We start from the raw sequence: 23,297 nt of genomic DNA on the forward strand, positions 1-23,297 counted from the left end.
TTTTAGTTTGGCAACGCGTAACGCAATCATTTACCATATAAGGTCAAACCAAGGTATATGAGCTGATAACCGAGATTGAGTGAACCAATCAGAGCTCGCGAAATGCATTATCCGAGGTTGAGAATTTAATAATGTATTATATCCAACGCGCGCGCTGTGAGTGGCTAATTAAACAAGTCCTATTATACAAAACGGCCCGCAGAATTTAAGAGCTTGCTTTTTTTTACTTTATTGAAGGATGCTGAGATATTCGGAATTCTCTCACTGACCCTTGTTTTCTCGGGCCATACTGTAAGTTCTCCTTACCATACGGCCATATATTAAACTGGAAAAACGCAGGTCGTTACTTACAATGCGGCCCTGGAACTCGGTTAGTAAGAGGAAGGTTGGCCAGTTTTTGTTCGAAAGTCCTTGTTAGTCAGTCATCTCAGCAAAGAAAAACGTTCCCAATTCCAACTTCATTATGCAGTCATTCCATTTCTTTTTTATGCCTGGTTTCTGGTTTCTGCCTTCATGTTTAGCCGAAAGGGAATCGTTGATCTCACCACTTTCACCTTATTCGTGGTTAGTCTTACGAAGCATCCCGACCAAGGGACTCATCAGAGACCTTTCTGCCTATTTTAACAAGTAACTGTCAACTTTATTGTCAACATAGTTTATGACATAAATTTTAATGATGTGGTTTAATTTCAGGACACTGTTCGTAAAGCCTATGTGTATCTTGTAACCTCTGCATTTTGTCAATCTCAAAATACAGTTGTAGATCATCCTTCGGCCATTTTGTTCTTTGCTCTTATGGGTGATGTCGTTGTGTTTCAGCAAAGGCGTCTCCTCGAAAGCGAAGTGCAAATACAAGTTATGTGAATCGTGCTCGTTCTATGACAGAACAAGACCGAACAGAACGAGAAAGAACGCTAACGAATGAAAGTAATACATCTGACAAGGCAAGACCACGATCACTTTCAGGATCAGCCGATAAACGTGTTGACAGACCAAGCTTGAAAAAGCAGGCTCTTGTTGCTGCAGATGAAGCACACACGGCATCTGAAGACGCTGCCCCGGAAAAAAGAGTAGTCCTTATCGGTAAGGGGCACTATCTAACTCCCCACCCCCAATGCTTTTTTTAAAATTTCATCATGGCAAAAATTGGTCAAACAAGGCAAACGCGTTTTTTCATATTTCCCCAGGAAATATAATGATACGAGCTCTGCAGCTCATGTGCGTTTGATCCGATTTATACGGACAGCTTTAAGGTGATTCCTTAGTATTAGAAGTTGTCGTAAGATTTTCTTTAAACTTTTCTCGATTGTTCTCTACATTATGGTGAAATGCGCAATTAAAAAAATTGCTGAACAAGCTCGTTTGCGAGATATAACTTGCTCCAGTTACCCATTTAATCATTGCGACTTCACCTATCAAGGACAAGTTTGTTCCATCGGTTCACGCTACGTTTTGCTGTAACAGGAAGCACTGCTTTGACCTAATTCTAGAAATAACAAAACAGGTGTATTGTATTGTTCAAAAGCCTAAGGAATAATTCAGTATTTGTTTTATGGCACAGGCACACGTCTTGAAAAGGCACTGACTACAAATATTCCTCGGGTGCGTGATCTCGAGGAGACAATTTTGTGTCCACGAGTGATGGCTCCGAATAATGTTTTCAATGTAACTTTTTTTTCTGACGTAAAGTTTTCAAATTTTTTTTACTGCACAAAGAGGAGGAGTAAGAGAATAAAATTATGCCAAAAAAAAGATAGGTCACCAACCTCGTTTAGGAGAAAACAGAAAGCAAACCAAGCTCGACCCCTCGACAACACGTCTCCTGATAGCGCTGTCTCGCTCTCGGACTGAAATGACGCTTTAGCATCATCAAGGTTATCAATCGACCTTTTGTTTTGCGAGAGTCTAAAAAGTTTCTTGTTTTTCTCTTTACTGCGGCCATTCTTCTGTCTAGCGAGCTTTCCCGCACGAAAGGTCGCCATTTTGAAATGCTTTTGGCAACGTTCGATATATCAATATTCACACATGGCTACGAATCTTAATGGTTAAATTTAAACATTGTTTTGTTTAGAAATATCTGTTGAGACTTGTAAGACAGAAAACAGAACTGAGCCGTGAAATTTGACCATAAAGCCTCTTAGCCATGCCTGAATACGAATGTGACCTTCGCTGTGTTATGCGCAGAACAGGATGCACAGTGCAATGCTAGGGAATCAGATTAACTGAATCGCAGCTCACCAAACTGGAGATGTAATGGTAAAGGGGTTTCTTCTCTTCTTAGAACCAAAAGAGGCTGCCGGATCATCTCGAGTTGAAGTAGTGAATCCAACTCAGGCCCAGGCCAGCTCGTCTCAAGTTGTACAGGAAGCTGTAAGTAGGAATCCCGAATCAAACGAGTGCATGACCACTGAACAGCCAGCATCCACAGCACCCAGCGAAAACCATGAAGAAATGAACATTCTTGTGGAAAATTCACACATTTTAGACACGGCGAACATTAGCTTGCAGATTGGATTGACCGAAGATACGTAGAATACCAGATTTTGATCAAATCAACAGTCAGGCAATAGCCCACTTTCGATATATTGAAATTCAGTTCTAAACAAAAGACATCATCTCGAGGCTCAGGGGAATAAACTCATACCAATCCTTATAGTTATTCCCCAGAGCCTCGAGATGATGCCTTTTGTTTAGGACTAACTAAATTTTAATATATCGAAAGTGGTCTATTCGCTTGCAATTTGAATTACCTGTAGTAATAATAATGAATCACGGAATTACTCCCATGTATTTTTTGCAATGCCGAAATGTCAGTTCATATATTTTACCAAAACTTTTGAGGTTTGTAAGATGGAAATAATTTATGGTATGTAAGAATAATAAAATGAAGAAGCAAGTGTCCTGTTTATGGTCGTTGGCAGCATTGTGAACCTTTCAATGTTAGAATAAGGCTTGTCTGGCCTTCTCTAAGTCAATTTAGCCACTAAAAACTAGGAACTTTGATAGAATGGTTAAGTAATTAACAAGAGCTTTGAGAGGTCTTGACACTGAAAAATGAGGTAGATAGTATTGAGAATGAGACTACGTGACATACAAAGAGCGAGACGCATGTGTGGAGTACGTAAGAGAAAACATACCAGAATGGAATGTAGTGAAGTAAGTGGGGAGAAACACTTTGCAATCTAATCTGTTTACAAGATTATAGGACACATAACCCTAACCCTAACCTAACCCTAACGTTATTTTGACCCTAAATCCCAAGAGCTTTCGTTTCAAATTTCCTCTGGTAAAAGTTCTTAATTTTTTTTCGTATTCAATTAAGAAATGGTAAAATCCTAAAACAATCACAGGACGATTTCAGATTCTGTTTGTTCATTCGAAATAAAGAACTGACTCCATGATTTGTAAAGCTTAGACCATTTCAATCCCCTAGCTTTTTCTGTTTAACCTAAATCATGATAGATTTAACATGAAACGCAAAGCTTTGTGATTCGGCAGTTGTGTTATTACAGTTCACATTTGAGAGTGAATGTAAAATTTAAATTGCAGCTCAGTCAATTAAATCAGTGTTCTAATCCCCTTCTTTTGGATGGACGGATATCTGGCCTTACCTGTTGCGAAGTAAACTCTATGTTCAAAACGTTTTCTAAACAAAGGTTTCGTTTCGTTTGCTATGCATACGATGTTTATACTTAAATTTTAGTCACAGTAATTTCGTCGGAAACAAGTTGTCCGGCCTGGATATTACGACCCACGGGCAGTAAGAACTAACTCGAACAATCGATGAAATTCCACGTAAACAAAATTGTAAACTGGCGCGTTAAATTGATTAAATACTTTAATCCTGGGTAAACTGAAAAAAGCTGGCTGCTCAGCGTCAATTAAACTCAAGGGACGTTAAAAGTAATCATGGAAATATACTTTAGTCAGTGCGGAGGTGAGGTTGGAGCGAGTGGGGTTATTCTCCATTTCCTCATTTCCCCATCGGTTTGGCCCCCCGCTCTAGGCCATTTCCGAGTTCACGTCAGCCTTCTCTTCAAAGCGAGTCTAAGTGCGAAGTTTTTGTGATGGTAATAAGTTCTAGTTTACATATGAATGAAAACTAATTTTCATAAGAAAAAAGCTCGCACTTAGACTCACTTTGAAGAGGAGGCAGACGAACTCGGAAATGGCCTAAAACCCGTTAGTTATAACTTGGCCTTACTTTTTGTTATAATTAAGTAAAGTACGATCGTCCAGGTGAGTGTAGTCCTGAGAAGGACTGTTTGAGATGACATTGACTGACGTTTCGACAACCTGAGCGGAAGTCATCTTCAGAGTCACTCGAGTCACTTGACTCTGAAGATGACTTCCGCCCAGGTTGTCGAAACGTCAGTCAATGTCATCTCAAACAGTCCTTCTCAGGACTACACTCACCCGGACGATCGTACTTTACTTAATTATAACATGACTCCTGGGTACAAACCATTTACGATATTACCTTTTGTTTTTTACATCTTTTGTCCTCAGGACGGTTTCTACCGAGCCACAGCTTTCCGCTATAACGTTTGCTTGGTTATCTCGCAGAACATTCAATACTGAGTTTAATGAACACAGGATGTTAATTAGTCAGTTCTTAGGTTTGATTATGGTTCGACTTCAAATCCGAGTTTCAGTTCTGAGGACGGGTACTAGGTTTTGATTTTCAATTTTTCTTCCATTGCGCGTGTTCAGAATAGAAATTGACGCACCGCAAACCAAAGATCGCTATTTCTTCTCGGTGACAATGTCTTAGATGATAAATTGGTTTGCATTTACATTTTCCTGGTCTCTTTTAATGCCGCTATATAGCACTTTAATTTGTCTTTTGGCGAAAGACATGACCCCATCAACAAGGCCTATAAATTTTGTATCCACTCACGCGAAAGAAACCTGCGAAAAATCACGCATACCTTGTTTGAACATTATATTCTCTACTTTCTCAAATCGCATAATACATCTTGTTTACTTCCCAAAATGTTGCATAATCATTGTTTTTTATTTCTCTTGGGACAAGAGAACTTGAAAACAATGCCTATACAAATTTGGGGTGGTAAACAAGGTGTATTATGGGATTTGAGAAAGTAGAGAACGGCAAGCAGTTCTTGAGCTAAATGGAGCACTCCGATTGACTGGTTTTGGTCGGGATTTTTACGGTGCTTACCATTACCATGGAAACGAACGTTTCCGTATTTTTTTCTTTCTCTCCTGGGAATTCAAGTTGAGGGAAACACAAAAAGTTTTTAAAAAGCGGAATTTAGTTTTTTTATGGCAACAGTTCAATTATAGAAAGTGGAATTCAGTTTTACATGTAGAAGGTTGCCGTTCAAAGTTTGCTGATAGAAGACGAAGACTACGAACCTTAGCCAAGTGTCCGATCGCTCAAAGAAACGTTACCGTAGAAGTATCCGTTAGGATCCCAATGACATCAAGACCAAGATCAATTGATAGCAGAGGTCTCTTTTCTTTTGCGTTCGCTGAGCTGACGAGTACGGGAAAAGAGACATCTGCGCATGGGTCCAAACTCACTTTGATCCAACCGCTGTCCACAACCTTGGACGGCACTCTTCAAGCCGCATGCCCCATGACTGCGACTTGAGCCCGCTTTGTACCGCGCATTCGACCTTTACAGTAATTCCCCTGTTGTTAAATGAGCCCACACAGCATGAATTATCACGTGAGGATTCAGTCGCTAAGTAACCACCGCGCATGCTCAACGGAGTGAGTTTCGACCTATGGCAGGGGTCTCTTCCCGTGCTCGTCAGCCCAGAGAACACAGAAGATAACAAACCTCTGCTAGCAGGGAAGGGTCATACGGAAGGGGTAAAGAAACTGTGCTACGTTGGTGGGCAGTGCAACATGAAAATTTTGGTTTTGTCAAACGAGTTGGTACCGATCGAATTTCCACTGTGGAAAGACTGATTGGCTGACGTTTTGAATGTTAGCCATTCAATCTTTGCACGGTGGTAATGGGCCACTTTCAAAAATACATAATCAGTTTTGTTTGTTTAGAATAATCAAGACTCTAGTTTCTCGCATGTGACTGCTGGAGGTTTGTGTAACATCCATGTCATTTTTTTTGCTTTTATTTTATGCATCCGAATGTGTCCATCGTTTGTTTGTTTGTTTTTTTTCTTTTTGTACATGTGCATGTGTATGTGTCTTTTTTGGGGTGGGGGGAGCGGCTGTTTATGTTGTTGACTTACTTCAATACCTGATTACATTTGTGGGGGTCATAGGGTCCTTAAGTCCTCTCCTCTGTTGATCATATATAAAAGCCCTGAAATGCTTCTTTTCTTTTGTGGGAAGGGGGAAGAGAGGAGACTGAAATGAGGTAGATCATGAACTGTTCTTTCATTTTATCCTTTCCCAGCTGAATCAATCGTTTGTGTTCACAGTAGTTCCTAACATCTCTGAAAACCTTTCTTTTTCAGGAACGGCCGCCTCAAGTTTTTCTCCGCCGTCAAGTTAGTTTTCAACTTCCAGAATTTAAAGCTAAAAACGAGATAGAGTAACTGATTTGCACACAGATGGTTCACAGTGCAAAGTAGCTTCTAAATTGCGTTAACAGTGTGGGGTAGTTTTTCATGAGTCAGTGCAAGTCGGGCGACTGAGTAATCGAAGCTTGTCATAAAGGTGGGGTAATGGCCAAATCGGAGAGTAATACCCCAAATCAAATGTAATATTCTCCGATTTTGTCATTATATATAGTGTTTTCAAACCGATACATCTGATGGGAAAATAGAAAAGAAGCACTTACTAAGTTGTTTCCATCAAAAGAATCTTATTCTCGTCCGAAGCTTTGTTTTAATTAGTTTGGTCTTTTGCTAATTTAAGTTCATATTTGGCGAACAGTGAATCAAACCTGGTTCATTGTTTGAAACCCCCTTAGTACTTTTACGCAGAATTCACTTCGACAGTTTTTCTCGCATTTTAGGTTGATTTCTGTAAATAATTGTGTTGATTAAAGAGCGTTCCACAGACCGACCGTAGGAGTATGGCTTCAGAATTGAGTACTTTTGATCGCTTCTGAAATGTTAGGGTAAGGGGAATCAGGCCCATAAAGGGTCTCTTGTGCTTTAGGTGACGCTGACTCATCGGTTTCAATGGAGGGAGGCATAGAAGTCTCGGATTCATTGATTCTGTGTCGTCCAGAGGATTGTTCCTCTGACGGGTTGTAAGTGGATAGAGTTGAGAACGGATTGTCTCCCATAGCCATCTCTATTGTGGGGTAAGGTGAATTGTCATAATTCAGAGACTCGTCACAGAGTCTGGTGTCTGAGCAAGAGTCATCTCTGGTGTCGCTAGGTTCAGTGTTTCTTGGTTTATTGACCCTGACTTTACCGGTGGTACCTTGGCTTGAATCTAAAGGTTGTCTTTCGGTGGTTTCAGTCATCAACGAAGCACAAGAATCTTGTTCTGTGAAGGTAATAATAACCGATCTCATTAACATACTTCTTTTTCACAAGTATTGATGGGATACACTGACTGTAGCAAGGCGTTCGTGGTTGCAAACGCAACGGGAATGCCATTGTCGCAAGAAGGCTTGATTCACGTCGCAAGTGACCAAAAGTGATTAAAAGAAACCTTGGCGTTAACCTCTAACTGGTTTCTCAAAAATAAGCGTGAATCTTTGGCTGTAAACTTTGAATTGCTCAGGAATCACAGTTTCTTGATTTTAATTTTTGTTTTCGTTCTTGCTTAGTCCACACGACAAAATTATTTATTGTTATTAAATTTGTGGATAGAGTTGAGAACGGATTGTCTCCCATAGCCATCTCTATTGTGGGGTAAGGTGAATTGTCATAATTCAGAGACTCGTCACAGAGTCTGGTGTCTGAGCCAGCCATCTTAATAGTTGAGTCTTGTCTGGTGTCGCTAGGTTCTGTTTTCCTTACTTTATCTGGAATCTTCCTTTAGTTTTGAAAGCAATGTTGTCATGACTTTGGATCGAAGCAATCTTACCTTCTATGCTAGTGCCGGGTTCCAAACTGCACCATCCTGACCTGGATTCAGATGACGAGCTTTTCTTCCTCAACGTACTTAAAATACGCCGCATATCTGGGCGGAACTCTTCCGGCTCCAGACATTTTTTAATGATGTTTGTTATCTTCATTGCCATCTCCTTTCCGAATTTTTCAACTGGAATACTCTGAAACAAATTCCGCGCAAAATTATTCAGCCAACCTACCAGCTGGCCCCTCTACAAAGTTTTGGGAAAAGGTTAGGGTTAGAAAAAATTATTAGGGTTAAAAAAAATTATGGCCTAAATATTCTTAAAACTTCAGGAAGGCAGACGTACAAGAAACCGTAAAATGATTGAGAAGTGGTACGTACGCAAGCGCTGGAATATCGCGATCGAGAAATAGAATAACAAGAAAAGGCTACACGTAGCCTTCACTCTGTCCGGTGTTTGTTTATCCAACTTTTGCTCTAAAATTTAATTTCCTCGTCAGGGGCTACTTACAGTACTTCTCAGTTTTCTTTTAATGTCAAAGTAAAGTCTCTCTCTAAGCTTTCCAAGCGCATCATTAACTCAGTAGACGCACAGCTAAAAACATCATGCAATTCTTTCATATTAAACTATCTTCAGGAAAAACCTCATGTCATTATTGCAGATTGAATTCAAAATTTTTTTTAATGAAAACACACATTCACATTGCTTTGGTTTTAATACGCCACATTCAAACGTCAAAGCCGATTGTGATTGGCAAATCAGAAATGGTTAAACGCATCACAAAAGATGCTTTTGGATGAAAAAAGGGTGAAAGCCACCGCTTTCGATCAATCGAAGAAAGGACTGCTTGGACAATTGATGTGGGTCGTGCAGTTGCAGAAAATTGTCCTTGATAGTTTGTCTTCTTTTCTTTTCTTTCTTTGAACCAATGGAGATTTGTTTTTGGTCTTACTCGTATATTGATAGTCATTGATATTCTAAGACTCGGAAAAAGTTGAAAAGAAAGCGTAATTGTTGAGGCCGGCCCGAAAAAGAACTACCCAAGAAGCAGAGAACGTGTCTCTATGTAGTCATGGTTTATGCCCGTGCTTTTGAATTAAATAGAATTTCCCAGCCATGTTATAATCCACCGTGATTTATGCATGCATGCATGCATGCATGCATGCATACATACATACATACATACATACATACATACATACATACATACATACATACTTTATTTGTCATGTAGGTCAATAAATAGCAGCTAAAAAGCTGATGTGGCCTCATGCTTAGTGCGCTCGACTCCGGAGCCAATGGTCCGGGTTCGGGGCCTGGCCGGGGACATTGTGTTGTGTTCTTGGGCAAGACACTTTACTCCCACGGTGCCTCTCTCCACCCAGGTGTATAAATGGGTACCGGTGAATTTAATGCTGGGGGTAACCCTGCGATGGACTGGCATCCCATCCAGGGGAGAGGAGAAATACTCCTAGTCCGCTTCATGCTACAGAAACCGGAGATAAGCGCCGGCCTGATAGGCCTTCTAGGCTCGTAAGCAGACTTTACCTTACATACATACATACTTTATTTGTCATGTAGGTCAATAAATAGTAGCTAAAAAGCTGATGTGGACCTACGAACTAAAGTGTATCTACAAAATTTAAACAAATAACGTTAACAAACTTATGAATTATTCACAATGAATAAGAAAGAACACTGTACACAATACCCAGTAAGATAGTCAACAGTTAATTGACTATAGTGTTAAAAATAAATAAAATAATGAAAATAACATCAATATATGTAATTTTCAATGTCTTTGTTTATTCCCTGCATGCCCTTAAATGTTCATTTATTTTATCTAAAATGTCAGATTTTGCTTTAAGAGCAGATTTAAAAGATGAGAGAATGAGAGAAAGAAGATCGAAGGAAGTCACTTTTAGGGCGTTGCACGTATAGTTTCAGGCTGTCCCTGAGATTTCTCAACCGGGAGTGTTTAGTAAATAGAGAGTTCATCCCAGCCGGAGCTCTATTGTAAAGTGCCTGATAAGATGAGGTTGCTGTGATGGCATTTGCAAGAATTTGACTTTCTCTCCGTTAGCGGTACCGGTAATTCGGAAAAATAAATATACCATTTACTTACTGATCATTTAATTCTCGGCGTCAACATTTTACGTACCGGAATACTTGGTTTGACGCCAGACATCTTGATATCAAAAACACTTTTATCTCTCTCAATACCCGCATACACGGTTTTTCCACTTAAAACTTCAATGAGGCACAAGCCTAGAGAAAAAAGTAATATATACTTTTAAGAAAGCCTCTGCAAAGAATAAATTGTTTCTGGAAAGTGAATGGCATCTTATGGAGAGAACTACACGGTCCACGAACATCGGAAATAGACCAGTTCACGCTGTTGACTGCATCATGGGTTATCAGGACAACATGGCGGGAAATTCAAAGCAAAATAAACTTTACATGACGCAACTTCATAGACTTTCGCGTTCCTAAACGAAGTATTTAAATAAGTTCAAGTTCACGACTGAGATGACTGGACTTGGTAGCTATTCTTGGCAATTCCTTTTTTGTGACCATCCATTCTCTGTAATTTTGTGTCTTTGGAATTACAGAAATGTGTCGTAGAAACTTTCTTTAACAAAACAATTTCTTCAATAGCCATTCTCTCCAACTTTATTCTGCGGTACCTTTGAGCACATATCTTCTATTTTGGAAAATAAAAATACCCAAATTGCGTATCATGAATACTTCTCATCGTTTTGAACTTCCTTACAAACCTTTGAATTTCTCTTCATCTAGCCCTGATTACCCATGATGCACTCAAGAGCGTGAACTCATCTATTTCGATATGTTAAAATTCAGTCCTAAACAAAAGGCATATCATCTCGACGCTCTGGAGAATAAACTCACAGAAATCCTTTTATTTATTCCCCAGAGCCTCGAGATGATGCGTTTTGTTTAGGACTGAATTTTAATGTAAATGTAAATGTGCGCTTAGTTGACCACTCCCTACAAGGGCTTTTCAGGATCAACCGGTTCAACGGGATCGGACCGAATGCATGTGAAGGCGCCCATGGCTGCCGCCATACGATCCATGTGTGATTTCGGAGCACCGCAAACCCAGCCAGATGTAATTGACTGGGAGTCGATTTTGAGGAGGGAGAAAAACCGGAGCACCCGGAGAAAAACCCTCGGAGTCAGGTTGAGATCGACTGAAACTCAGCCAACATACGACCCGAGGCCAGAGTTGAACCTGGATCACAGAGATGGGAGGCACTTTTTATGACCACCAAACCACTCTGACTCCCCAATTAGTAACTGACATTTAGGCCTTCCCTATTAGTGCCCCAGCGCCACAAGACTTGACGCTAAATAAAGCAGTTAATATTATACACAATGTATGGTCCCAGCGAAACAGTTAGTTTTGTTTTCCCGAGGGTCCTGATTTTTCACGAGCAGAAGTCGAGGGAAAACAAAACTAACTAGTCTCCCGCGGGACCAGAAATTAAGTGCTTTGTGATATATTTAGACTTTTCCTTCAACAATCGCAGCAAAACATCCGGAGCGGGCAACAACTGAGGAATTGTATCCCGACCGGGATAATTTTGAATTTGATCAGGGGCACGTGAGCAAGAATCAACCAATCACAGTGCTCGTTTTTTCGAGTGAAAGTCTAGGTATATAACAGCATGAGTTGATTTCAATGTATAGTGCTAAAGGCTTAGTCCAGCAGAACTATCCGAGAACGGAGTATGAGCTCTCGTCCCCGAGCCCGGAGGCCAGAATGCATTATTATTTGGAACCTGACAACTATATGAGTCATCTGAATGCCTCGTAAGGTAACAAGCGCTTTTGTCCCTCGCCCTCCCCCTGCCCTAACCCCTCCTCCCACACACACACACCAGTTAAATCCTGTTTAAGCCAGAATTTTTCAGGCTAGCTTTCCTTTCGCTACTGCTTAACTGACATTTATGCCTGCTGTAATAAAAAATCTCAACAAGTTGCAAATATTTGTTAGCCCACCAAAGCTGTGGACATCCGCTTTCTTCGAGTAGTGACCTCCAGTGCTGATTACTTCTGGCGCCATGTAGCGGTAGGAGCCAATTGCAGTTTTGGTGTGCCCTGTGCCCTCAGTGGCTCGCGCAAGTCCAAAATCACCAAGTTTTAAGACTTTGTGATCCTCTGATAGCTACAAAACAATTTCAGATCTTAAGGTCACATCAGAATTTGAAGTGGAGGTTAAAAGGTAAGGGGCATGGGCTCTCAGGTTGGGTAAAACGCATTAGTTCACGGTCTTTGTGGCCCATTCCTCTAGAGGCTGAGAAAGATGCTGCAACAGATACAGTTCTTTCTCAACTGTATACGTGATCGGACATTTGATTGGGTTTCCCCAGCAGGATCTTGTGTGAGATTGTGTTTATATACTTTCATTTTAAAGGGTCTGCTGATGGGGTAATTGCCCTCTTTAACAACCCACGTGCACTGGGGAGTTTGAGCAAGGACAGCGGCAATGTCAAAGAAAACGTCACTCCAAAAAGAAAACTTATCGCTAACGTAAGTATTGTCGCACGTGCAGCACGACTATTTTCCTTTTTTAACCAATAATATTGTTACTTTGTGACATTCTCGTTCCCGTAGCCGTCGTCGTTGCTAACGGAGCGTAAAGCATGCGACGCTTTTTAGGGGCGCCCAACGGAGGTGTTCGCAAAACAGGTGTTCCGCAGGGGGATGTATCTGCTTGGTAGAAAAAGAAGTACTGGGAAATTGCTGGGGAAAAGATTGTTGTTGTGCTGGCAAATTGTTTTCAATCTGCTGGCGGATGCGTCTCCCCCTGGAAGAAAGTTATTTTTTTGAAGTTAATGTACCCCATTTTCCATCCCCACTGAAGGGTAAATCCAAGAGCTTTTGCCACGCTCATTTTGGCGCAGGGTGCATTAAATTGTTGTTTTTATGCTTGGTGGCTGGGAAACACCCGGCCCTGCTGGCAAACGGAATTACTCTTTCTGCTGGGAGTGCAGAACAGATAAAAATTTCCCCGTAGATGGAGAAATTGTTCCAAATAGGCGAATTTTTGGCTCATTTTATGGCCATGATATATTTTGATAAATTTTTGAAAAAAATAGCTCGTTGGGTGCCCCTGGTTTTTAAGACGCGAACGGCAAACACGTTTCTCCAATAGAGGGTGCTTAGTTACCACGTGGGAGGCACTGCTGTCCTGGCTTACGAAACGTGTTCTTCCGGTTGCCATCCCCGATTTAAAAACTCCGCGTGATGAAGCTACCTTTTAAAAATCTAACTCCCTTTGAAGGCAAAAGAGGAAATTGGCAAAAAGTAACTTCACTGAAGTTTACTGGCGCGTAATGATAAAAATGTTCATATAAAGGTACTCACAAAGATGTTCTCAGGTTTTACGTCTCTGTGCATAATATCGAGGGAATGAAGGTGATCGATGGCCGAGCCAATATCCTCAATAAATCTGACGGTGAAGATCTTTCCTTGTCCACCGTGCTCCTTTAGGTAATCCTTCAGATTTCCTCCAGCCATAAACTCCATCACAATTGAAAGTTCATTCTTCTTGGAAATGTAGATCGAGATCACCTCCACAATTCTGGGATGGTTTGCTTGTCTAGAATGACAGGCCAAAACAGTCATTTGTTTAACCTTTTTCTGGATACGGAATTCACGGCAAGGATTTTATGCTTAAGACTGTTACTCTTGGGAAAACAACTTTTTATCGAGCAGCTTACCTCGTAATTTTGCCTCAAAACCGCAAGGTGAACGAACAATTGCCTGGTGTAGCATACACTACAACCGATTTTCGGGTTATTTGCATGGTGCTGCAATCGCTGCGGGGAGTGAAAATCTGCTTTATTTTACACAACGCTGTGAGGAATATTTCAAAAGTTGCATTGTTTCGTTACTATCTATCGGTGTCGCCAAGGATTTGTGGCACTTGACTCGGTAAAAACTTTGGTGCTAACGAAATTTCGCTACACCTTCAGTTGAGGAACTGTTGCAAGAGAAACTGCCTAGTATACCATTTCTAGATGTTTGAGGGGAAAGATTCTCAGTTGAAGAAGCTCTTTTGAGTTGTAAAAATAGTATGTCTGCATATTTTTTTAAATTTTACATTTGCTAATATTTAACTCAAAACAGTCGCCTCCCATGTAGCTACTAAACTCTTTTCAAAAGCACCTTGCACGCAGAGTAAGTAGGTAAAATGGTTCCTTAAAATAACTGGAAGGAAATGAATAAGATTTCAATCTTTAATGTTATATAGAGGAGAAACTGAACGAACTTTAGCATTTCGACTTCTCTCTCGAAGTTCTCAATGTGCTTGCTGTCAGCTTCTTTATCTTTCAAAATTTTAACAGCTACTGGCCGGCCGCCCTTCTTTGCCTGATATACGTAACCGAAACTTCCTTCACCAACTCGCTCAAAGTAGCCGGCATCTAACTCGCTTCGGAACTTGTGACTGATACGCGTCAACTGCTCAAGTCCTGTCATGTCTTTTTTCTGTTACAACAAAAGCAACGGTAGGCCCGTTTCAAACGTCGAACTTTACACTTGCCGAATCTAATGAAAATGAACGGAAACAATAGATTTGTCTCATTTGCTTTAGATTCGGCACATGAAAAGTTCGACGTTTGAAACGGGCCTAAGAGAGATAAGAAATCATATTTAAAGTTTCAACGCCTCTGATGAGTGATTAGAGGGCTTGCTCATGCTTAATGCAAAATCATGGATCGTGCAAGGAACACAATACCGCAACATTTTTTCCCCGCAAAACTCTTGCAGAAGCCGTCCTAAAAATACATAATACTGAAATCTGATGGGCCGCATTTCATCACAGGTCGAGACTTCGATCTGGATTAGGAACTTTTGATAAGACTAAATAAATAATAATGAACTTTCTTTAAGTGTCAAGTGTATTTAGCGCTGGGTTACTAATTGGTTTTTAGGAGCGGGGGGGAGGGGGGGGGGGAAGGGGGGAAGGGACCGGAGTACCCGGGAAAAAAAACTTCTCGGAGCAGAGTAGAGAACAAACAAATTCAACCAACATGTGACGCCACGTCTGGGAATCGAACCCAAGCCACATTGGTGGGAGGCGAGTTTTCTTACCACTGCGCCCATCTCCCTAAGGCTTGAATACTTAGTTGGGAGTTAAGAACATCACAGCGGACGCAAGCGTCAAGTGGATCCATATACTAAGTGTCTTTTTGACAAAATGTAACCGCATGCAAGCATACTTTTCATCAGCTTTTTGAAAGTCAGGACAAATAACAGTGCAAATTAAAGAGGTTGAGTATCATGCTACGAAAATATAAGCACTCACATCTATGGCATCTATACCATATCTGGATTTGAGCTCGTGATTTTCTTTCATTATAGCAGTAGCGAGTTTCAGTATGGAATCTTCGTTACTCCAAGCAACCAAACGGCTTTTTTCATAAACTTTCCTCTTGTTGGCGACTTCGTCTCCATTTACATTCACCAGGTGAGAAGCGATGTTTCTCTCGTCTGGAGATGAAGCTTGATCCGCATAACAAATAGCTTCGTCAGTTCCACCTGGTATGAAGAAATGTATCTCAAATATCGACCATAGATTCGAATCTAGTTATTCTGTTTTGTTACGCTGGTCCTTGCTTACACAGTTACGTTCAGGACAACGACTTGTCACCCTTTCGAGGCAATTGTTGTTTGAAAGGTTAAATGATCTCTTATTTGTTCTTTGAACGAGGCCAATGTAAGTGATCTCAGTTACAAACACTGACAAGTTTTTTTGTTTGTTTGCGTTTTTCACTTGCGCATGCGTAAATGCCCCAATACTCCAATGATATGTAAAATTACTTCTAACATATTATCGTAAAACCATTAAGATTATTGTCACCATCAAAAACCTTTATCAAGCTACAACAAAAGAAAGATTTAAGTTCACTTTTTAATGATATGAGTCGACAGCTTCATTAATATTAGCCAAAGGTTATGACATCAACCTGTCAAAATTCTAACAAGATTGTGACTCGTTGTGTTATATTGTTGAGATACCTGAGAGGCCTACGATGGGTTGCCAGGACCACTGATGCCCTAATGCCGGAAAGACACCAACAATCGGTAACAAAAGATAAAGAGCATTCTTACCCTTAAGACGAATTAATGCAAATGTCTCCCTCTGGATCTCTTTTAGCTTTTCAAGGTTGTACTTTTCTGAGTCGACAATACGGATTTCCAAAGAGCTGTTTCTTCGCATAAAAGAATTGGCAAGCAAGGCAACCTTGGCATACTTGCTTATTGAAATCTTGCATTTCAGTAAGATTTTCTTCTTTTCATTTTCTGATAGAGTAGGCGACGCATCCACTTCCTTCCACTTCTGAATTTCTCTCTTCACACCATGATAATGGAACAAGGTTGTAACTTTTGTCTCCGAGTCGGGACTTGTTATTAGCTTCAAAAGTGGAATATAAAATGTAGGGATAATATTTGTACAAAACGAGGTTTTGCAAATGGCCGGCAACATTTTGTTTATGGCGTGTTTCTACGAAACTAAGGTGTAATTCTGTCCAAGGTTGAGATAACATTTTTTTAAAGCTATACAATACAAGTACTCAGTTAGAGATTTGAGAAACGTTTTGGCCTTTTTCCACTTCGATATCCAAAATCCACACCGTAAAATCAGAAGAAAAAACAACTAAACGAAAGACTAAATAGTTTTGTATTGGAATCAGATTGAATTCTTGGAATTTGTACGCATGCGAATTTTTTTGTCTTTCGCTGGTGCCTGTAATGTAAATGAGGTAAGAACACTAATATTTACCGGTACCAAGAGAGAGCCCTATTTCGATGAAAATTCTTTGAAATATATCTATAATTCGGTATCATACTGCGTGGCTATTTCAAGGACGACCGCGTGATCTTGATGGGCCGTTTGTGTGAAAGTGGACCAAGAGGTCATGGGAACAAAGGTTAGCAGTCAGCAGTTAGCAATCTACAAAAAATTTGAAATAATTAGCACAATCGCCTTGGTTAAGATGCTTTTTAGAGTGAAACAAAAAACACCAATATGGGGGGCTATGCAAAAAGGCCCATGCATTATTCCCTTTCAACTGGAGCCTATAACCATCAACGTACAAGCTTCCATACTGGGTCCAAGTCGAGGCAATTTTAAATTGAATACAAAAATTTGGTTTTATCAACGGAGTTGATAATGTAAATTGGCCACCGTACAGAGATTCTAAAAGCTGACGTTTCGAGCGTTAGCCCTTCGTCAGAGCGAAATTGAGTTTGGCATCACACGAGTGGCCATTCTCAATCTCACTGGTAGTAATTGAAAGATCCGGTTTCACGGGAAAATCGATCTAAAAATAACTCGGTCTCTATGTTTGGTCAATGTCGATTCCGTGCCACAAATATATCAAAGTTGTACGCAACTCGTTACGTGCTCCTGCGTGCAATTTAAGTTTTAAAACATCCGTGCATATATTGATCCACTGGGGACAGTTTGTTCCTCTCTCTGGCTTGAAAAGAACACCAGACTGCCGATTCTTCCACCTCACAGCAGTGACGACCAGCTGTTTTGCCATGGGCTCGTCACATTTCTATTTTATATAATTCTTTGCTAGGGTCTGGGAGTGGAAGTGAGGATGAGGGCTTCCGGTGGCAAGTTATTTCTGACGTGTGCACAATATTGAAATGCATGAATCGAAAGGTCTATAAATATGGACGTCATTTATCCTGTATCCACTCTACATCCGTTCACCACTACTTGTTGTTATGACAGACAACTTCTCTGCCCAGGCAAAATGAATATTACGAGACTCCACGAACACAAGCACAGGGAGCGGTCCTTAAGATACAAAAATATGGTTTACCTTAAGAAGATGGTCACGTCTTCCCTTCATTGCATCTAGAGTTTTTTGCACTTTCTCCTCTGAGTAAATACCTGTGGAGATTTATCGAGACATGCTTTTATTTTTGTTGGATATACCATTTAACCAGGTGGTATTTATTAAGTATGGGTTACCGAAGTTAGCGATGTTTTCCTAAATTGGATTTGTTTGGTGTGGTGTTTGCCTTTGGTTAACTTTGTTTAGTAACCGCGTTTTTATTAAGCTTGAGTTGTGATTCCTCTACAGATACTTGCAACAACTATCTCAAACGACTAAGGATTTTGTATGCAAAATATGGGTCAGAAAACTTGGATTAGCTTTCCACATCAATGTCATAAATTTAAGGTATCCATTTTTTCCCCTTGAGCTTTTACTGCTTTGATCTCAATTAAAGGTCTCATTGATTATAACAAAAATCACCATGATGTCAAAGAAAAACATCCTATTTTCCACTTTAGTATCTTAACGATACATAGAAAAAGATGCTTGAAATGTGCTTACTGAAAGAGTCAGTTAGGAACATGTCTTTGATGGCATCGCGAGAGATAAGTTCAAAATACTCGTCTGGTGACAAAGCATTCGTAACAGTGGTGGTATGAATGATTATCTCTGATGCATTTTGCTCTAATGCAAGCTGCTGCTGAAGATATTGGTCTCGCTGAATTCTAAGGTAAGACCTCAAATAGACCTTGAAAGATAAAAGATAGGAAAATCTCTTTGTTATAAAGTAACTTCCGCTGAACGCATTGCCCGCATTGCCACTCAGTCAGTCAGCCTGCGCATATTGCCACTACATAAATTTCCCTGGAGAAAACGTGTTCCTTGACTAAGAGTACTGTAGTGTAATTTAGCTATTAATTATATATATATAAATGTGATTATCATATATAGAACGCCTCTTGCAATTACAAGACAAATGACTTGGCATGAGTGAGCTTGGTTTTAGTCAATACTCGCGCAATAATGGACAAAATGAGTGAAAATATCAGAGAGTGAACCTGCTGTTCACTCCTTCGAAACGCCTTTCTTTTTCTTGCAAGATAGAGCAGGGGCAATCAACGACCAATTTGTTGTAAAATGTATTATTATACCCCAGTTAATGAAAACAAATGTTATGAAGGCATTTTCAGGTGTTTTTCAGTGTTGCTGGAAAAACATTATCTGTTCCTTTTTCCCAGCAAGACACACAAGAAATTTCCCAGCCAGCTAGATAAAATTGGTTGGTTTCCCAGCCAGCTGATCAAATTTATTTCCCAGCCAGGAATTCCGCGCGCTTTCAAATCCCTCGATCCGAGACGACCGAATAAAAGCGACACAACCGAGACAACACAGGTTTTTTCCGCAAGCGCAATCACTCTGACCAGCCGTCGTATGTTTGTGACTACTCTCTGGGAGAGGGAAGGGGTTCTTTTTTGTTTTTTTTTAGTCGTCCTCAGTCTTCAGAGTTTCTACAGCCAGCTCGGGTTGAAATGCTAGAAAAAGTCAGTAATTCCCAGGCAAAACCTCTGTCAATAACAAAATTTCCCAGCCAGCTCATCGAAACACCTGTATTTTTGCCAGCCAGCAAGATTCCTCTGGGGAACAGATAATGTGAGGAACAGATTCGTTGGGTGCCCCTGATAGAGTTAGGATGAAATGGCAAGGGATGTTGAAGTAGGAATACGTCTATAAAGCTTTTTCCACGTGCACCTTTGATCAAGGGTAGGGGAGTTCGCGCCTTACGAACAGCCCATAAATCGATATTTAGAGTATCTTTCCAGATTTCAATCAGAGAGCTAATGGCGCAAATGAACCCATTGCACCTGTGGCCGGAACGGAAAATACCCTTTCGCTGATCACATGGCTTTTTTGGACAGCTTTTTGCAATACTTTTGATTTGGTGACAAAGTAGCAAGGGTTTTAAGCCAGTCATGCACATGGCGTGAAATTCGGACGATGAAATAATATTTCAGGCTTAAAAATAACTTCTCCTGAGTCTGAAAGGTGGGCATCAACAAGAAATCAATACCTCTCCTGGCTTTATTTCGTCTTGAATAGTCCCCGTGCTCAACAACTGAACGAATTCCCACGGTCTTGCAGTAACCTTGAGTGTGAGAAGACTTCCATTCTCCTCTAAACCGGACGTTTCACAGGTCAAGAAATTGTAATGCGTCATCTGTTGATTATGTAAAATATGAGAGAAAAGCGAGGGCTCAAAAATCATACTGTAACGCACACAAATAGAAACGTTTAACAGGAGATGGCAATGGGGTAATAATATTTCCCAAAGTAGAGGTTGAAGATGATCGGTAATTATCCTAAACGTACCTCTGAGAAACTCATTTTTATCCTCAATTACAATTTTCGTGGAGGATACACTTTGTTTTTCCTACAGCTGCCTGTTTTCCTTTGTCGTCAAACAATTTGCCGAAGCAAAAAACACCAAAGGCAACGTGAGAGGGACATAGTCGAATCTATATTTAGCGGCCCTCTGTTGACGGTCGCCCATGCATTACAAACCCTTTTAAGCTCCCGATTTCGCTTCCAAAATTTACTTTCAATTTGACCTCTATAAACGGTAACCCTACTTAACATGTGACCTGAGCACTTCGTCAACCGGAGAACACGACGGTCTAATTTCTCTTTGATGCTCCACCAAAACCACGAGAGATTGAAACATGAAAGACGCATTAGAAGGCTAAGGCCCTGGAAAAGGCCTTTGCCTCCTTAAAAAGGACTTGCTCAACCAGTGGTCTAGGGACATGACTGTAGTGTTCTACAAGGGCTCATACCCAAGTAAAAGAAGGGTGTTACTAAACACAGGAACGGAACGGAAGGGAACGGAATATACCGGAATAGGCCGGAATGAGGCGGAATGAGGCGGAATGACACCGGAATGAGACGGAATGAACAAGAATGGTACCGGAATATACCGAAACGAACCGGAATGACACCGGAATGACACCGGAATGAGGCGGAATGACACACAAATAAAGCGGAACATACCAGAATAAACCGGAATATGCCGGAACAAGGCCCAATGACTGGAATAAAACCAAATGACACCGGAATGAGACGGAATAAACAAGAATGGTACCGGAATATATCGGAACGAGGCGGAATGACAAATAATGACAGAATAAAGCAGAAGGGACACCAGAATCAAGCTGATTAGCGTGGACCGGAATGACAAGGAACAAAAAGTAATTTTTATCATTCTAGACTGTGAATGAATAAGTGTTGCAAAATAGAGAGACTGACAAAAAAAAAGTTTACATTAAAGGTGAAGTAACAAGGCTTGCAACGAGTCACGATATGTTCTCACAATTCTTCATGTAAATATATTATCAACGATCTATTTTTTTTTTTCTATTTTTTTTTTCTGTGCTTCTGACTTCTTTCTTCAAACAAGGAAACACTGCATTCAGGTTCCATGGCATTATTGCCAACAATCGGGAAGAGAAAAAGAGTCTTCCGGCCGTTTGCGCGAATCTATTCCGTATATTTCCATCACGTGTGGGTCGTGGGAAGCAGGCAAGCAGCAACGGTAATTAGTTTGTGGCCATCCTGTTTATGGACAAACTTGAAACCATCGCCCTCTCCTCGCACCTGATGATAAGCCCTTACAAGAGATATGTTGATGATATCTATCTCCAAACAGCTAATGAAGAAACATCTGACCACTTCCACGACATAATAAACAATGTGCACCCTAATTTGAAAATCGAAATTGAAAAACCAGAAATAACGTCGAGTGGCTTGTCATTGTCATTACTTGATTTCAAAGTCACCATATCCAAGGATGGCAACAGCTTTTTTGAATTCTACAAAAAACCAGCCAACAACCACTATTTGTCCACCATCAATCAGCTATGCCAACTAAATCCAAACACAACTCCATTCGCAACGAGCGAAAACGCATCAAGGACAGATGCTGTTACCGCCGCAGAACTGTGATTTTTCTGTCTTTAATCGGATTGACATTACGTGGACATTATATGAAGTACTAAGTAGGAAACTTTGTAACCCGGGTGTGAGCACATGTTTTTCTGGTCGTGTGGAGTTTTAACTTTGAGAAAAACTTGCTGGACTTGTGAAATAAATTATGGTTAAAAAATTACAAATATTGTTGAGTTGAAGTATTGGCAACAATTTTCTGGTCCTTGGAAGCCGGATAGAACGAGCGAATCGAAGAAGTGGTGTGGAATTTGGGAATTTAGTATGGATTTGACCGAAGCTATCGGCGATGGTGGACGCCCTTTGGATTCAACTCACACAACCCAAACAGTGAGTACGAAAATTGTGAGTTTAAAAAACAAACGTGCTGTCGTCAAAGAAGAATAACTAACACTCTGAAGAAACTAGATTCACTATTTGCACAATATGGACGGAAAGCTATATTCGTGGCCATGTAAACAATCTGCAAGAATATCTCATTGAAGCGAAAGACCTTACTGATGAACTCGTCTCTGTAATGCCAGAGAACGAACACGACACCGTCTTAAATTGGTACGAGGAACAACTCGAAAGAATTCAAGAAGCTATATTGGAGGCTAACGCGGCACCTTGACGAAAGAGTAGAAGAAAGTTCTAGCGGATTAAATTAAGCTTAAGCAAAACTTCTACTACGGCGAGATCCTCCCAAACAGCCGAAATTCGGGCAAAAATGACCTCAGCGGAAATTAAAGCAAAACAATTAGCCTTAGAGGAACAGCGAAGAATGGAGCAGTTCGAAAAACACACTGGAGGTTAAAAGAAAGCTTGAACTTGTGCAAGACGAAGCTGAAAGGCTCAAATTCAAGGCTGGAGAAAGAAGAAAGACTCAGGAAGCCAGGGACAAGGCTGCACGCCTTGCAGTCAGAAGCAGCAATCTTTGAAAAAGCGCAAAATGAAGATCATGACCCTGAAGCTCTGCCCAACCGATTGCTTGATTTTGCTGACGAATCTTTGGAATTGGAACAATCAGCTGCTGTGGTGGGACACTTACCCATTATCCCTAAACCTCTCACTGGTATTTCCCCTGAACCAGAAGTGAATTATGGAACTGTATTGTCAAACAACGTCACTGCAGAAGTTGTTAAATCCTCATCATCATTACAACAGCCAAAGCCAGCTGTTTCATTTGAAGTCCTGAGAGATCAAGGTCTGATAACCAAAGGAAATTTTGTCATCTTATCACTCATGGATTGGGGATTAATCAATCAATAAATCAATCGTTCATGACGCTAATGTTTCCCTTAATGGAAAAATGCAACATCTTCAGAATTCTGTCGTTGGAAGAGCTAAGTCTGCAATTGAAGGATATGGTTACAGTGGGGATTCTTAACTATGAAGCCCTCAATGAATTACAATCCAGATTTGGCAAACCCTCTCTTGTTATGTTGAAAGTCACATTGGACAGACCTCTGTCCGGAAAACAGCTCGCATCCAAATGATAAACCTCAAGAAGTTAGGAA

General features: G+C 40.6%; 2 protein-coding genes across 5 annotated transcripts in view; one reads left to right on the top strand and one right to left on the bottom strand.

Annotated features, from left to right (window-relative positions):
- LOC138008300 (phosphatidylinositol 4-phosphate 5-kinase type-1 alpha-like) overlaps positions 1 to 6,740 on the top strand; it is a 56,134-nt gene extending 49,394 nt beyond the window's left edge. Inside the window, exons 18-21 of one of the 4 annotated variants that reach the window (XM_068855596.1) lie at positions 820 to 1,083; positions 2,282 to 2,370; positions 6,031 to 6,070; positions 6,453 to 6,621. In XM_068855596.1, the coding sequence (XP_068711697.1) occupies positions 820 to 1,083; positions 2,282 to 2,370; positions 6,031 to 6,070; positions 6,453 to 6,490 (431 nt within the window). In that variant the 3' untranslated portion in view covers positions 6,491 to 6,621. Of the gene's footprint in view, positions 1 to 819; positions 1,084 to 2,281; positions 2,907 to 6,030; positions 6,346 to 6,452 lie in introns of those variants that run through there. The other 3 variants (XM_068855595.1, XM_068855593.1, XM_068855594.1) reach the window with 3 other exon arrangements.
- Positions 6,741 to 6,788: 48 nt separating this feature from the next.
- On the bottom strand, positions 6,789 to 20,017 carry LOC138005962 (uncharacterized). The gene is made up of 11 exons (XM_068852127.1): positions 19,871 to 20,017; positions 18,364 to 18,550; positions 17,845 to 17,915; positions 16,118 to 16,421; positions 15,312 to 15,544; positions 14,274 to 14,491; positions 13,367 to 13,601; positions 11,999 to 12,164; positions 10,137 to 10,243; positions 7,984 to 8,170; positions 6,789 to 7,437 (listed from the first exon to the last, which is right to left on the bottom strand). The coding sequence occupies exons 1-11, from the start codon at positions 20,015 to 20,017 to the stop codon at positions 7,022 to 7,024; spliced, it is 2,271 nt and encodes a 756-aa protein (XP_068708228.1). The 3' UTR covers positions 6,789 to 7,021.
- Positions 20,018 to 23,297: the final 3,280 nt, after the last annotated feature.

This window comes from Montipora foliosa, chromosome 6 (genome assembly GCF_036669935.1).
Source record: "Montipora foliosa isolate CH-2021 chromosome 6, ASM3666993v2, whole genome shotgun sequence".
NCBI lineage: Eukaryota > Metazoa > Cnidaria > Anthozoa > Scleractinia > Acroporidae > Montipora > Montipora foliosa.

Bases quoted from the DNA above. Each gene is read 5' to 3' on its own strand.
- LOC138005962 (XM_068852127.1), bottom strand. From the start codon at position 20,017: ATGACGCATTACAATTTCTTGACCTGTGAAACGTCCGGTTTAGAGGAG. The intron at 17,916-18,363 runs GTAAGCACATTT...AAATCTCCACAG, and splicing joins GTTCCTAACTGACTCTTTCA to GTATTTACTCAGAGGAGAAA. The intron at 13,602-14,273 runs GTTCGTTCAGTT...CTGTCATTCTAG, and splicing joins AGAGAAGTCGAAATGCTAAA to ACAAGCAAACCATCCCAGAA.